The sequence below is a fragment of the Salvelinus fontinalis genome, chromosome 17, assembly GCF_029448725.1.
Source record: "Salvelinus fontinalis isolate EN_2023a chromosome 17, ASM2944872v1, whole genome shotgun sequence".
Lineage (NCBI taxonomy): Eukaryota > Metazoa > Chordata > Actinopteri > Salmoniformes > Salmonidae > Salvelinus > Salvelinus fontinalis.
This window is the reverse complement of record NC_074681.1, coordinates 16,287,647-16,302,457: the sequence shown is the minus strand read 5'-3', so window position 1 is coordinate 16,302,457 and position 14,811 is coordinate 16,287,647. Positions and strand designations below refer to the sequence as shown.

General features: G+C 39.2%; 2 protein-coding genes across 3 annotated transcripts; both read right to left on the bottom strand.

Annotated features, from left to right (window-relative positions):
- Positions 1 to 46: 46 nt before the first annotated feature.
- On the bottom strand, positions 47 to 7,477 carry zte38 (zebrafish testis-expressed 38). The gene is made up of 12 exons (XM_055866379.1): positions 7,146 to 7,477; positions 6,753 to 6,897; positions 6,523 to 6,586; positions 6,359 to 6,395; positions 6,244 to 6,264; positions 6,090 to 6,116; positions 5,921 to 5,988; positions 5,692 to 5,840; positions 1,346 to 1,590; positions 1,121 to 1,169; positions 948 to 988; positions 47 to 813 (listed from the first exon to the last, which is right to left on the bottom strand). Exons 1-12 carry the CDS (start codon positions 7,194 to 7,196, stop codon positions 760 to 762), a joined length of 951 nt encoding a protein of 316 aa, XP_055722354.1. The 5' UTR covers positions 7,197 to 7,477; the 3' UTR covers positions 47 to 759.
- Positions 7,478 to 8,945: 1,468 nt separating this feature from the next.
- prdx1 (peroxiredoxin 1) lies at positions 8,946 to 14,581 on the bottom strand. Of its 2 annotated transcripts, none has more exons than XM_055866380.1 (6): positions 14,477 to 14,581; positions 13,058 to 13,174; positions 12,659 to 12,812; positions 12,306 to 12,428; positions 11,901 to 12,031; positions 8,946 to 9,499 (listed from the first exon to the last, which is right to left on the bottom strand). In XM_055866380.1, exons 2-6 carry the CDS (start codon positions 13,161 to 13,163, stop codon positions 9,414 to 9,416), a joined length of 600 nt encoding a protein of 199 aa, XP_055722355.1. In that variant the 5' UTR covers positions 13,164 to 13,174; positions 14,477 to 14,581; the 3' UTR covers positions 8,946 to 9,413. The 2 variants fall into 2 exon arrangements, with proteins under 2 accessions (XP_055722355.1, XP_055722356.1); XM_055866381.1 differs by having other exon boundaries at positions 14,466 to 14,488.
- Positions 14,582 to 14,811: the final 230 nt, after the last annotated feature.

Here is a 14,811-nt window from a genome sequence, read left to right as displayed (position 1 = left end):
TACCTTGCTCAAGTGCACATTGACAGTTTTTTATTTATTTATCTAGTCAGCTCTGGGATTTGACCCAGCAACCTTTCGGTTACTGTCCCAACCTCTTAACTGCTAGGCTACCTGCTGCCCCATTTCTTTGTACAATTGTATTTTTACTTGTACTTTGTATGTATCACCAAATCAATGTTTACCATTTCAAAGTTGTGTGCATGTCTTTTCATTTCACCCTTTTTCATTTCTTCATTAATATGCATGACAAGTTTAAAAATGGGCTTTGAATTAATGCTTTAATTCCATAAATATCATACTTACAATATTTTATATTTCAGGCATCATATATGGAACCAGCATGTCACAAGTTTTTAATTAATTTCATAAAAAAGAAAAGTTAAAGAACAAAGTATAAAAAAATATACAGCTACATAAAACAAATGGAATTGATTTTCCTATGAATGGAAAAATATATTAAAAATGTCTAAGATATTGTAGCTATATATTATGTGTTGTATAGGCAATGAACTACAAAAAAAAATATCGTAAGGCTGGCTTTACTACTTGAGTTTTAATAGTCTGCCTAGAAAATGTTCAAACAGGCCTAGAAAATGTTCAAACAGGCATAGAAATTAAACATTCATGTAAACATGCTTGGCGAGTAAAATCCTTGTAATCTAGTGAGGAAGTTACATCCTCGATCCACATTCATGTTTACTGTGTCTGACAGGAAGCTGAAAAAGCAGGGCCTTCACTGCTGTCTTCATCCCCAAAAAATTATTGCTCTTTTCTTCCTTTTTTCTTTGCCAGTTTACTGGCAGCACCTTGACTCTGTTTGAAAGAATATCGTTTTTACACCATTGTGCTGTTGTTCACCCATGCAGCTCTATCTTCTTTTCCTCCAAAAACACAACACGAAAACCATTGTTGATCACAACCAACCAACTGCCCACAAACTCACTTACCTTTGCCACAGGTTTCTTGGGTTTCTTGAACTGTGTAGACTCTTAGAGAGAAAAAAATAAGCTATTATCGATATGTTAAATTAGTTCATTTATTGTTATTTATACCATAAAACGCATCCAGGTGTCATACGAAGAAAGTAAAAGAGATTGATTTGATTATCATTCCTTATTACCATCTTCAGAGGGAAAGTCATCTTCTTTGTATCTCTCATTGTCTGGATCCTGTGAATACTCAAACAAGACAGTAAATATCAGCAATCTACTGTGATTGAAACCTTGGCAGTTAGCACATTTCATTATTTGCATTGGTCTAAGTGTGTGGAGAGAAGACTCCTGTCTTCAGATAAAACGTGTTCAAGTTAGCCATTTTATTTGTGCTTTAGTTAGGAACAGCCCACCTGTGCACCGGTTGGCGCCAGCCCTAGCAGAGTGCTCTGCGTAGCCGTGGAGACCTGATTCTCCTTCAGGTAGTTCCCCTCTTGCAGCTTCTCCACACGGCCCTGCTCCGCCGCCACCCTCACCTTCAGGGTGTGGAAAGGGGTGTGCACCTCACCCACTCTGAAGTGCACCGCCATGCCCTCGAACCACAGGTTGTCGTTCACCCCCTCCTTGAAACCTGGAGGCTCATAGTCAGCAGGGGTGACTGGGTAGAGAGGAAGGAAAAATAACGGAATAATTAATGATTGATTGACTGACTCACTGAACATCATGCTTTGTGAGCTTTCTAAGTCCTATTAAACAACTGCATAATGTAATACAACCAAGAGACATCGTATTTTACTAAAACTACAATGAATTAAATGAGAAGCATTTGCTTTTGTCAATTTCGAAAGAAGTGACCCAATAATTAATTTCTGTCTTGAGGTTCCAATACAGACATATTAAAGGGCTGTGGAGATCATGAAATTTTCTCAGCCGGTGATTGTCATTCAAATAACTGCCGGTCTCGTTTAGCAGCTCCGGCTGCCACCCATAGCCTACAAGCCACTGATGTGGACCTTTGGAACATCTACATTTTAAAACGTCTAATAAATCCATATAATATAGCCTACAGCATCACAATAAATCCATTATTTTAGATAGTTCTAAAGAAAGATGATATGAAGAAAATCAGAAGAGCATATTCTGAGTTATGTTAGGCCCTGATCTGGCTGTGGGCTACACTAGTTCATTTAGCAGGCAAGATTTGCTTATAATTCCAGTGGAATTATTTTATAGTACTAACAATACAATTGAACATAGCTGATTAAAATGGAAAGGATATTTCCCCCAAACAATTTGAGGTTTCTTTAACTTTAACAATTTGAGGTTTCTGTTTCTTTAACTGCTCAACACAGAATTCTGTGTTGAGCAGTTAAAGAAACAGGTCATCCTATATGCTTAAAAGTTATTTATGCAACTTTAGTTGTGATACAAACCTTAGGCTATATGTTTGATTTCTAATACATTCTAACATGCTGACCTCACCGCTTGCGTCGTGTGCGCATTGCAAAATAAATGTACACATACATGTTATTCAATCATTGCACCCAGACTGCTCGCGTATGTCAACGAGTGTCTCCTTAGCCAGGCGCTAAAATAGAACTTGGTTCTATTTGTGACGTGTGACGCACTGCAAGTCCTGCCTCTCCCATCTCCTCATTGGTTTTAAGGAGCATATTCCCAAGTGGATGATTGAAAGATGAACTGAGGTCCACACTCCAGTCCAGTTGTTGGTAGTAATGCACCTTAAAGTTGGTTGCCAACTGCCATATAAAGTCCAAAGAAGAAGAAGAATCCAGAAGGAGGAGATTACTAGAAACGAACTCTGTTTAACCTTTTATCTGTGGATTCATTGTTGGAGTAGAGGACCGTGTGCATTTCAGGTAAAATAAGGTTTAATAACAACCCAATGTTTATTTCCCAGGACAAATTAGTTAGAAAAAGCTAGCTAGCTAAATTACCATAAATGTTTAATGCTTTTCGACCTATCCCCAAATTAATATAGTTGGTTCAGAGTTTGTTTTTATATTTCAACCTGTGTCCTGATCACGTTTGGTGTGGGTGGACAAAATCAACATGCGCGCAAGCAAGTATTTTGGTAAGCATGTAAGGCTGCATGATGCGACAAATTATTATTTGAAAAAAGTTGCATGAAAGGGAAGCGCTCTGTTCTGTTTCTTGCACAGGCAGCACACACTTCATCAGTCTCTCATCAGTCTCTCATTCCAGCGTTGTCCGGGTTTAGCCAGGGTAGGCCATCATTGTAAAAATGAATTTGTTCTTAACTGACTTGCCTAGTTAAATAGAGGCTCTGTAGTCTATGGGCTGGCTCTCCAATCATGTTCCAGGGGTCTTGGGCCTATATAAGCTATGTTTGGAGTTACTTGGCCACTTCAGTTGTGATACAAACTTTAGCAAAACATACAGTGCCTTTGGGAAAGTATTCAGACCCCTAGACTTTTTCCACATTTTGTTAAATTACAGCCTTTCCCTCTGCAATCTACACACAATACCCCATAATGACAAAGCGAAAACAGGTTTTTAGAAATTGAACTCAGGTGCATCCTGTTTCTATTGACCATCCTTGAGATGTTTCTACAACTTGATGGAGTCCACCTGTGGTAAATTCAATTGGGCATGATTTGGAAAGGCACACACCTGTCTATCTATATACGGTCTCACAGTTGACAGTGCATGTCAGAGCAAAAACCAAGCCATTGGGTTGAAGGAATTGTCCGTAGAGCTCCGAGACAGATTGTGTTGAGGCATAGATCTGGGGAAGGGTACCAAAAAATGTCTACAGCATTGAGGGTTCCCAAGAACACAGTGGCCTCTATCATTCTTAAATGGAAGAAGTTTGGAACCACCAAGACTCTTCCTAGAGCTGGTCTGTCCGGCCGAATTGAGCAATAGGGGTAGAAGGGCCTTGGTCAGGGTGGTGACCAAAAACCTGATGGTCTCTCAGACAGAGCTCTAGAGTTCCTCTGTGGATATGGGAGAACCTTCCAGAAGGAAAACTATCTCTGCAGCACTCCACCAATCAGGCCTTTATGGTAGAGTGGCCAGACGGAAGCCACTCCTCAGTAAAAGGCACCTAAAGACTCTCAGACCATGAGAAATAAGATGCTCTGGTCTAACGAAACCAAGATTGAACTCTTTGGACTGAATGCCAAGCGTCACATCTGGAAAAAACCTGGCACCATCCCTATGGTGAAGCATGATGTTGGGAGCATCATGCTGTGAGGATGTTTTTCAGCAGCAGGGACTGGGAGACTAGTCAAGATTGAGGCAAAGATGAATGGAGCCAAGTACAGAGAGATCCTTGATGAAAACCTGCTCCAGCTCACCTTCCAACAGGACAACAACCTTAAGCACACAACCAAGACAACGCAGGAGTGGCTTCGGGACAAGTCTCTGAATGTCCTTGAGTGGCCCAGCCAGAGCCCGGACTTGAACCTGATAGAACATCTCTGGAGAGACATGAAATTAGCTGTGCAACAACACTCCCCATCTAACCTGACAGAGCTTGAGAGGATCTGCAGAGAAGATTGGGAGAAACTCCCCCAAATACAGGTGTGCCAAGCTTGTAGTGTCATACCCAAGTAGACTTGAGACTGTAATCACTGCCAAAGGTGCTTCAACAAAGCACTGAGTAAAAGGTCTGAATACTTATGTGATATTTCAGTTATAAATGAGCAAAAATGTTGTTGTTTTTAAAGAAAGGTTTAATCAATTTAAGAATAAGGCTTTAACGTAAACAAATTGTAGAAAAAGTCAAGGGGTCTGAAGACTTTTCCGAAGGCACTGTATAAGCCTATGGGCTAGGCTACAGGGTGCATACAACTATGATTTGATAATATTCTTACCATTCAGGCTATTTTCAATTTAATCTTGTCTTTACATATACTAAATAATATGTGTAAAATTTGTTTTGATTTAGAATGGGCCATTATCATGCACCTGTCGGAACAGGGACAAGGTAAAAAAAAATACATGTCATCTGTATGCACTTGAAAAGCAAATGGGAGGACGCTTTTCCAGTGGTTCATTTTCAGGCCAGCCAGGTAGGCTACTTTGATCGTAAAGCGAAGCAATGTGCTTAATATTAGGAAAGTTGGGAAATACATACAGTAGGCCAAGACTATAGAAAGCTCATGAGATCTTCCTCTTTTTAATAATAGAGGCCATCAAAACTCTGTTTTCTCACGCAATTGCATAGCCTATACAAATGTTGTGCAACAGGAACATTTATTTTATTCCATGCATCAACCAGCTATGAGGCGCTGGCACTCACTGCGCAACAGGTGATCCTTTTCCGCTCAAACTCTGAAAGCCAGGGCTCTCATGAGAAGCATTTCGCTACATTACAAGCATTTCACTACACCCGCAGACAAGCATTTCACTACACCAACAAGAACATCTGCTAAATATGTGTATGTGACCAATAAAATTTGATTTGATGAAGTGTTTGTTTGGATTTTCGAATGCATTTGCATTGATGTCAGAGTGATTAGTGGGACGCTAGAATGCTGAGTACAGAATATTAACAACTGGCCGTTAGCAAGTTTGGTAGGCTACTAATGACCATCATAAGCATCAGAGTTTTGGAGAAACCTAGTTACTGTGACTCATGGTCACATGTAATTTGACTGCAATCTTGACTCCTGACTGCCGGTGTGGCAGTAATACGGTCACCGTAACAGCCGTATACATATACAGTAGTAATCCTTACTGTCAACAAAAACAAAGGGATTTGCCTTACTGTCGTCAAAGTAGTAGAGCTTCATGGTGAGGCAGACATCATTGGGGAGCACGTCCAAGTTCTGCATGAGGAGAAACAGCTTCCTGATCAAGAGGACAGAGGCCTTCTTGGTATCCTCCATTGTGATCTGCATCTCCACATTCTGGTTTCTGGGGATTCAAAAGGAGATCAGATATTTATCTTAGGCTGAATCAAAGCTTAAACGAGAAGATTGAAGCCCCAAATTCACCTCAGAATGTCCATCTGTGGTCCTTTGTCTGTGTATGTGAACTTGAACTGGTATGACTCGATGATGCACTAATGGAGGGAGAAGCAACCATTTACATTTTAGAAGCATTAGAACTTCAGGGAACTTAGGTTTGTGTGTGTGTGAAGAGTTTTAAGGAGTGAGAACTTACGTTGGGATTATCTGGATTGGTGCAGACCTGCATATCATATTATACAAATTATAAAGCTTCCATTTCATTGAAATAGTGAGACCATTTTTAAATACAACAGTTGAGGACAAAATATGTATTTAGAAAAGACACATTGTTGCCTAGATTCACCTACCCCAATGAACACAACCTGAAGCTGTAAAAAGATAAGAAAATAGCCATAAGTTGTCTGTTAAAACAAAACAAAATGATGAAACACATTCAAAAGAACCATAAGGTCCTGTACTTACATATCCTCTCTCTAATGCGTCGAAGCACCCCATCAGCCTTCAAAATAATAATTTAATGTCAGAATATGACCACCATCAAATGTCATTTGAGTGTTGTCTGATGTGGGAAGCTGCTGTTTTGTATGAACTTGAATTATGTCTGTCCTGCAAAATAGTGTACTTACCACTTTACAATTTTGCAGACACCAGGTGTTGTGCAGTCTTCTCGTAAAACTTTGATGCATAAATCTGGTGGATACATAAAAACAGTTGCTGAAAAAGACACTATGATAAAGACAGTATTATTTTTGGTCGTGTGGTGAGAGGTGACACAATTAACGTTTTGCATGTGCTTGTTTACATCATTTTTAAACAACATGTCTTTGGAAAATAACCTTAACTGCCCTCACATCACCTTCTAGATATCGAGATCTGTAGGCGTCCTCCGGGAATATTCCTCTGAGATATGTGATGGAAGAAACGGCGAGGGCCATCATTCGCTTCACAAAGACCAGGGACTTTTCTTCAGTTTTCAGTTCGTTTTGAAATAAACTGGTCCACTACAGAGAGGGAAAATAATTTCCGAATCTGGTGGGATGTTCAATGACAGTGCAGTTCTCATGCAAGACCACTTGAGTACGCCAGATGACTGACTGTTGACAGAACTGACGTAAACTAGCTAACTATGCCAGCTAATATCATTGCCGAGATTGAAAGTACGTTTTCTCCGTTTCACCAAGTGAAACGTATATTAATGTCGATATACATTTACACAAGCTCATATTAATCAAGTGTTTCGTTGTCATACCTCTGCTGTCTCCTGTTTTTTTGGCCTACTACACATCTTTCCAGCTGCCATCGTGAACGTCGTTGGTTTGTCGTTAGCTAACTTACAGTAGCTAGCGGCCTAACTTTACAGTACTGTCAATTATTTCTAAATTATTTATATATTGTTAAAATAAGTGTTTATAGGTAGCTAATGTTCATGTGATATACTTTTGTCATAGACAAAACCACTTGGTAGCTAGCGTACCTACCCCCTTGTTCAACCTGAGGTAAAAAGTACCGCGAGACCGAGTTTAACTGCACTTTTTTTCCTAATGTAGAATAGTGTATACATACAAGAAGTACACACATAGATAATGATAACATAGGGGGTACAACAAATTACAGATTATACAAAGACCTTAAAAGAAACACACATATTGATTGTTTTAACAGCTTTCTTATTAGAAGAATGTTGGATGGTCTTAATGTACTGCTCGAATTCCTTATAGAAAACACGGAAGAGGGTTTTTTTATTAGTGAATTTACATTTATGAATATGACATTTTTACATTAGCACAATTAGATTTATGAGGTAAAATTGTTTTTCTTTATCTTTGGTTAAGAAAACCGAGCAGCACATTCTCCCATAAAAAACAAAAGTCATCAAGAATATTAACAATTATAAAACTGAATATCTTTCCATAATTGTTTTACATGTAGACAATGGCAAAAAAAAAATGCGAAACTGTTTCTGGATGCTCAACACAAAAAGTACAATCAATGTACACTCAATGTCTTTTTTGATTTTCTTCAGGTAATGATTCTTAGGATAATACTTATGGATCATTCTGAAAGAGACCTCTTTGACCTTTTAACAAGCAAGTATGTGTGGTAATAACCATACTTTTTCCCAACAGATATTAGTGACCAATGTATTCCAGTAACTTGTGACATAAGGAATGGATACAATATCCCGTTGAAAAAAAGCACTTATAGATCTGTTGTTCTGAGGGAGCAAGGAGAAACATATTTACCCTATTGGAGAGTCAACTGGATTAATCGAGGGTAGGTCAAGAAGGTGAGGTCTGGCTACACCTCTAAATAACATGAGAGTTCCAGATGGAATAGCATCAAAGACTATGGCGAACTCTAGGTGTTACAGGGATATTGTAATGAGATAAAAAATCCTCATAATTGAGTAACAATCCTTCTGCATTAAAAAGTTGACTCACCAGCAGGATATGATTATTGAACCAGTTCTATACAAAATGTCCTTATTGTTCCAAATGAAATACCTGTGGGGGGAAATTATGTTTATATATTAACGACCACCCAAAGAATACTTGTCTATGAAAAGCAGATAATTTTTACAGGAATCTTATCAATGTTATAGTTACAAAGTAACATAAAATTGATGCCACGTTAACTGCACTCAGCACGGCACGCGCGCCTGTTGTGATGTGCAGTTCTCGAACGATTCGTTCTTTTTGAACGACTCTTTTTACTGACTCGAGTCATGATTCGTTTTTCTGAGTAACTTGTTCATTTTAGTCGTTCATTTGGCTAGTGCTGGCCGCAATAAATCCTACATGATTAAACCGGAAGCAACCCACATATAGACGGTCCATGAATATACGTACAGTATGTGAACATGAGCAGATTACCTTGAAAACAACAGTCGGACATCTTGGACGCAGTTTTCAAATTCTTATTACGACTGTTTTGCACATTTTTCAATTAACCCATATTTAATTTTCATCATAATAAGTAATACAGCACGTAATTAAAAAAACGTGTTTAGTGTATTATTATAAAGCATGGCAAGAAAAAAACGTTGGCGTTCTTTGCTTTGTAAAAGTTTTTATTTAGAAGATGAAATGACATTGAGTTGTAAATAAAGAGACAAAAGGCTAACTGAATTTTCGCCACAAATTTTTTCCTGTAAAGCTTATGTTCCTCATTTCACAGACTATCCCATCTGTGGCCTAAAGGCAAAAACGAATGTCCACCTCAGATGTTACAAAAAGGATACAGCAGAATAAAATAGGCCGACATCAATGACACTAAGATAAGAGTGTCTGCTAAATGACTAAAATATAAAACATCTCCAAGCTATACGTTAATATAATCTTCATAGTTTGGTCATAATAATTTCCACTCTACCCAAACACATGACAGATAAGGGGATGCTGAAGATGTTGTTCTACAGTTCCCAGGCACAGAGGTAGGCTACTGCTCTTCACCATTGTTCTCTTGAAATGTACTGTAATTATATCTGTCCTACAGCAGGCTTCAGACATGTGTCGTCTTACTGCTGCTTGGAGAAGAAGTCTTTGCTCTTCTGCACGTCGGGCTTGATGGTGTCACTTCCTGGTTTCCAGCCGGCAGGACAGACTGAGAGGAAACACCAGAAAAGAAGTGTGAGTCTCAGAACAGTGCAAAACCCACTTTGAACCTGAGCTTCTAACTTTTTAAATTGAACCTTTATTTCACAAGGAAAGTCAATTAAGAACAAATTCTTATTTACAATGACGGCCTACTCGAGCCAAACCCGGACGAAGCTGGGCCAATTGTGCACCGCCCTATGGGACTCCCAATCACAGCCAGGATGTGATACAGCCTATATTTGAACCAGGTACTATAGTGATGCCTCTTGCACTGAGATGCAGTGCCTTAGACCACTGCGCCACTCTTAGAGAAATTGTTACAAATTTCAATTTGTTGTGGCTAACGTTAGTTAGGTGGCTAATGTTAGCTATGCCAGGGGTCAAGGTTAAGAGTTACGTAGGTGAAATGGGTATGGGAAGGGTTAGCTAACATGCTAAGTAGTTGCAAAGTACCAAAAAGGTAGTAAGTAGTTGCAAAGTTGCTAACTAGCTAAAATGCTAAAGTTGTCCATGATGAGATTCGATCACACAACCTTTGGGATGGTAGATGTTTGTGTTATACATAGGGCTGTGATGATACTAGTATTGTGATGTTTTCCATGGCAAAAATGAAAACACAATGCAGACCAAACTCTGGTCCTTTAAAAAACTGCTGTATGTAAAATATTGTGTGCTATAGCTTGGAAAATAAATCAATGTGACACAGATGACAACATAATGATTTTGTTTCCTACATTAGGGCTGTTTTCCTGAAGAAATTAAATACGCTTTGTGTTTTGTTTCCTTGCCACGATTAGAGTGACCACATTTAAAATACCCAAATGTGAGATAACAGGATAATTTTGCGGGACAGTGTAGCCTATGTGCAAAAAAAACATTTGACAGCCGCCACCCCCAGACACACACACAAATCCCAAGCATGGAGCAGCGGGAAAAAATTATGTTCCAAGGGGGGCAATAAAAATGACGTCATCATTTCTCAGTTTGTTCCGACAGATTTAACCTATTGAATATCATTATAGAATATGCAGAAAATTCATCCTCCAATCTGCCTATGCCCACACATATTGTCTCAATTTTTACAAATATTTTTAATACCCCCAAACACCAAGTTAGGCATACCTAATTTCAAAATAGGACATGGCATCATCATTGTCAATCGTGAATAATAATTATTCACGTTTTAACAGTGAAACCTCCAAAACTTCATCTGCATGCCAATCATTTGATCTCAATCAGTTTCATGGGAATATGCATTCAAGATCTTCTTGAATTACTGTTTCGTAAGCAAATTACAGCAGATGGTGTTAATTAACAAACAATTTAGCCTTCCTGTACTTTGTTCCAATCAAAGCAAATTCTGCCTATTTTTTGGGACTATTCAACTAACCATCTCATAAGAAATTAGGTGGTGTTTTTGGTGTAACAGTGATGTTATACACAGCTATTATAGTTGGTTATGTTATGAAGAATACTAATTAATCATTATGTGATCTTCCAAGACATTGATTCAGCTTTGATGTAACTTTACTAAACAAGCACCATTGTGAGAAGTGGTGGAGCAACTCCGGTGCGCTCCGGTACAACCCTGCAGTCCGCTGTATCGAACAAGCAATTGAAGCGCATCCAGCCTACTCTATTGCCTCGCACAAATTTTGGTGATGCAGAAACGAGAACTCACATGTGTGGCTGTTTTATGAAAATCTGGGGATATTTAGCCAAGGAAACATTTCTGGTTGGTGAGTTTAGTAGTAGCAAATATGTTGAATGAGCAACTAATGAGTATGGAGAGCCTCACAGGTTTGACGAAATTACCTTATCTTTCAATCTAATACGGCTATTTACTTACTTCATCAGACGCACACTTTTTATAAGTCTTGTCTTGCGCAGAATATGAGATTGGTGAAGTGTTTAACATCACCAGTAGGCTACCAAATCCTTATGATATACTGTATATATTTTCATAAGCACAACATGAATGCAAGACCGGTTGGAATGTTTGACTGAAATACGGGACAAATAAACCTTTTTTTCCCTAAAGAGTGGTGTTTGAATTTGTTGATAAAATGCAGGATATGATTGTTTGGAAATGCGTGACTGTCCCGCACAATCCGGGACATGTGGTCCCACTAACCATGATACTAACGAGTATTGCGATACTGGTACCGCTCCGGCCCTATTTATACGCCCACCCATCCTTTTGCCTTAAATAACCTTTTGTCTTATGTAACCATACCAGACATAACATATCATACTAATTTGGATGTCTCAGATTTCTGTTTACTGTGTTACGTCTAGTCTATGAGACCAGGCTGAAATATGGCACTGCAACAAGTTGGGCTAATTCCATGCTGGATAAGGTGGCATGGTTTTTGGAAAACAAAAAGTCAGCAGGGGTAGTCATGTACCTTCTCCGTGTTTGTCAGTGAACTGAAAGGCCTGCACCAGACGCAGGGTCTCGTCAACGGAGCGTCCCACCGGCAGATCGTTGATGGTGATCTGCCTCAAGACGCCCTTGTCGTCAATGATGAAGAGGCCCCTGAAAAAGCAAACAGGGAATAAATGGAGTGATTTTTTTTCTAAACCTACAGGATCAGACATATGTAACAGAGGTGGTTCGGTGAACAATGCTTGCGTGATATGTAACCTTGCTTGAAACCTGATGACTTGTGTTAGCTACCCAAACCAATGCCTAGGCTTTAGCTTAGCAGGCTATTAACACAGTCTTGTGTTGTGCACATGACCTGGGTTTGGACCCAGTCGGTCAGAGACACTGAAATTTGACCCTTGAACTTTTTCTGTTGTGAACCCACCTGTAGGCAATGCCCTCATCCTCCTTCAACACCCCGTAGTCCGTGGAGATGGAACGCAGTGTGTCGGCTACCAGAGGAATCTTCATGGCACCCAGACCACCCTGCTTACGAGGTGTGTTGGTCCTTTAAAAACACACACAGAGAAAGTAAGAGACTGTCTTTTTGTTTTGTCTGACACCAAGCATCCCTGCAAGTCATGGTTTGCAGACGGGACAGGGATAGTAGGAAAGGTGTTTCTGTGAGCAGGGGGAACAACAGACCTGCACTAGCTGCACTGTAACTTATTCTGTGTCACCTAGGGCTTCATTTTCGAAGGGCAAAAAAAAATTGAAAAGTGAAAAATCCTCTAGTACCAAGCAAGATGGCAGAAGTGGGAATCGACAGAGGCACCAATGACCTCACAACCGATCTTCCTAAACTCCTCGGCAGCGTCACTGAAGGCGATGATCTCAGTGGGGCACACAAAGGTGAAGTCCAGCGGGTAGAAGAAGAACACCACATACTTCCCTGCAGGCAGGCAGCACAGGACACAAACATAAGATAGACACACTATTAGACACTTATTTAATTCCAATGCAGCCTGGAAGCAATGAATACATTCAGTGTGCATTCAAGGTAACTAATAGGTCATTACTGTAATAATAAACAAAAATCATGTAAAATCATGAAACCAGACACAAATCCTAGCACAGAGCCAAAATAAGACAGTTCAGGTTCAGAATAGTATGAAGCATTGTAGTATGCCTACCAACCTCTGTAATCAGACATGCTGATGTCTTTGAACTGGCCGTCTGGCATCACTGCTTTGGCCGTGAAGCCAGGGGCCAGATGCCCGATGCGTGCTTTACCTGCAGCCATCTTCACTTTGCCTGAAAAAAAACCACTTTACCTGTTTCCTACTGTTTATTTGAAATGTATGTAACTCTGTCCTTGAGCTGTTCTTGTCTATTATTGTTCTTTATTCTGTCATGTTTTATGTAGACCCCAGGAAAATTAGCTGCAGCTTTTGCAACAGCTAATGGGGATCCTAATAAAACAACAAAATAACAAATATGTATGCATCAAATGTACAGTATAGCAACATTAACTACTAAATGGCAGTACACAAAAACACTCTGTAAAATAACTGGGCATGAAGGATGAACTGGAAAGCTCTCTCCATCCTCTTTCTCTATACATATGTACGATTTTAACTTGGTCCCCCTGCTGCAGAAAATCTTTCTGTAACAACCCCTATAAAAATCTCCAAAATAATTATAATTATAATCGACATATTAACTATGCAAGATTTTATTTTGCTGCCTGATTTTTTTTACTGCTGTAGCAAACTGGCTCAAAATTAAGATCGTACATCTCTAGACACTTTCACCATTGAAGCTATAAATATAATGTGTACAGAACTGAAAGCAATACAAGGACATAGATTCAAATGAAGAATTCACTTCTTTCATTTCCAACACCTAATCAACAGGTGTTTCCTCAATGAGCAATTGTAGCTTTATTTTACGCATCAATCAAAGAGTTCAACTGGTTGTTCTTTCCTGACAAAACTTCACTTTATCACGCACGCAGTCATTTTTCCTCAACGTGCATGTAGGCAAACTTTCTCTAGTACAGACAATGTTCTCGAACAGGGCATTTGATTACTTGAGTTCACTGTTCAAGGTGAACTGACGCTCTGGCGCACTTTGGAATTTACTCAGCCAATAAACGCACCGCGATGTAGCCGCGTAGGCCTGTGACAGTCCTTTTTTTATAGGAATTGGATTGTACTATACATTAATTAAATCCTATATGAAAATGTGTCGTTTGCTTTAACTTATTCCATAAAACATATTTATTCCTGAACTAACTAAAAGTGAAAGCAAAACACGATTGTTTCACAATGATCTGAGTTTTTTTCTCGACAGTGATTTTCCTCATCTGATTTTGTTGTCCAATATTCCATTGAACAAATGGTGTAGGCCACCTTGACATCCTCCCCCCAAAAACTATTGTAAAAGCTCAACTGCATTTATTCTGTCGTCAAAGAAAACGAGAAGGCAATACAAGTGTAACTAAACAGTCATAGTATAACTAAGTTTTGACTTTCTTTTTTTCGTAACCGAAATAACCGAAATAATTATTTTGCCTACTTTTCAAGTTAAAATCAAAGCGTACAATTCACATACCTCTACTTCGGTCCCACTGGGGCAGCTTGAGAGGAGGAGTGCAAAGAATGAGAAGAATCGCTTGAAAATATATACGGCAGCTCAAATCTCGCGATGTTATAACACCGGCAATGGCCACAGCGCAGTCATTCAGTTGTTATGAGTATTTGACTACCTCACACGGCACCATGACTTCGCAAATTTCCTTCCTCATGCCAGTAACATGCGGTTAAAAACTCGTATGAGTAAGGATGAGTAAACACTAAATCACAGTAGTAAATAAATTATAAATTATGTCCTCCACTCTTGTCTTCTCTTATCATCTTTTCTCATTTCTATTCTTCACAACTTGCAAA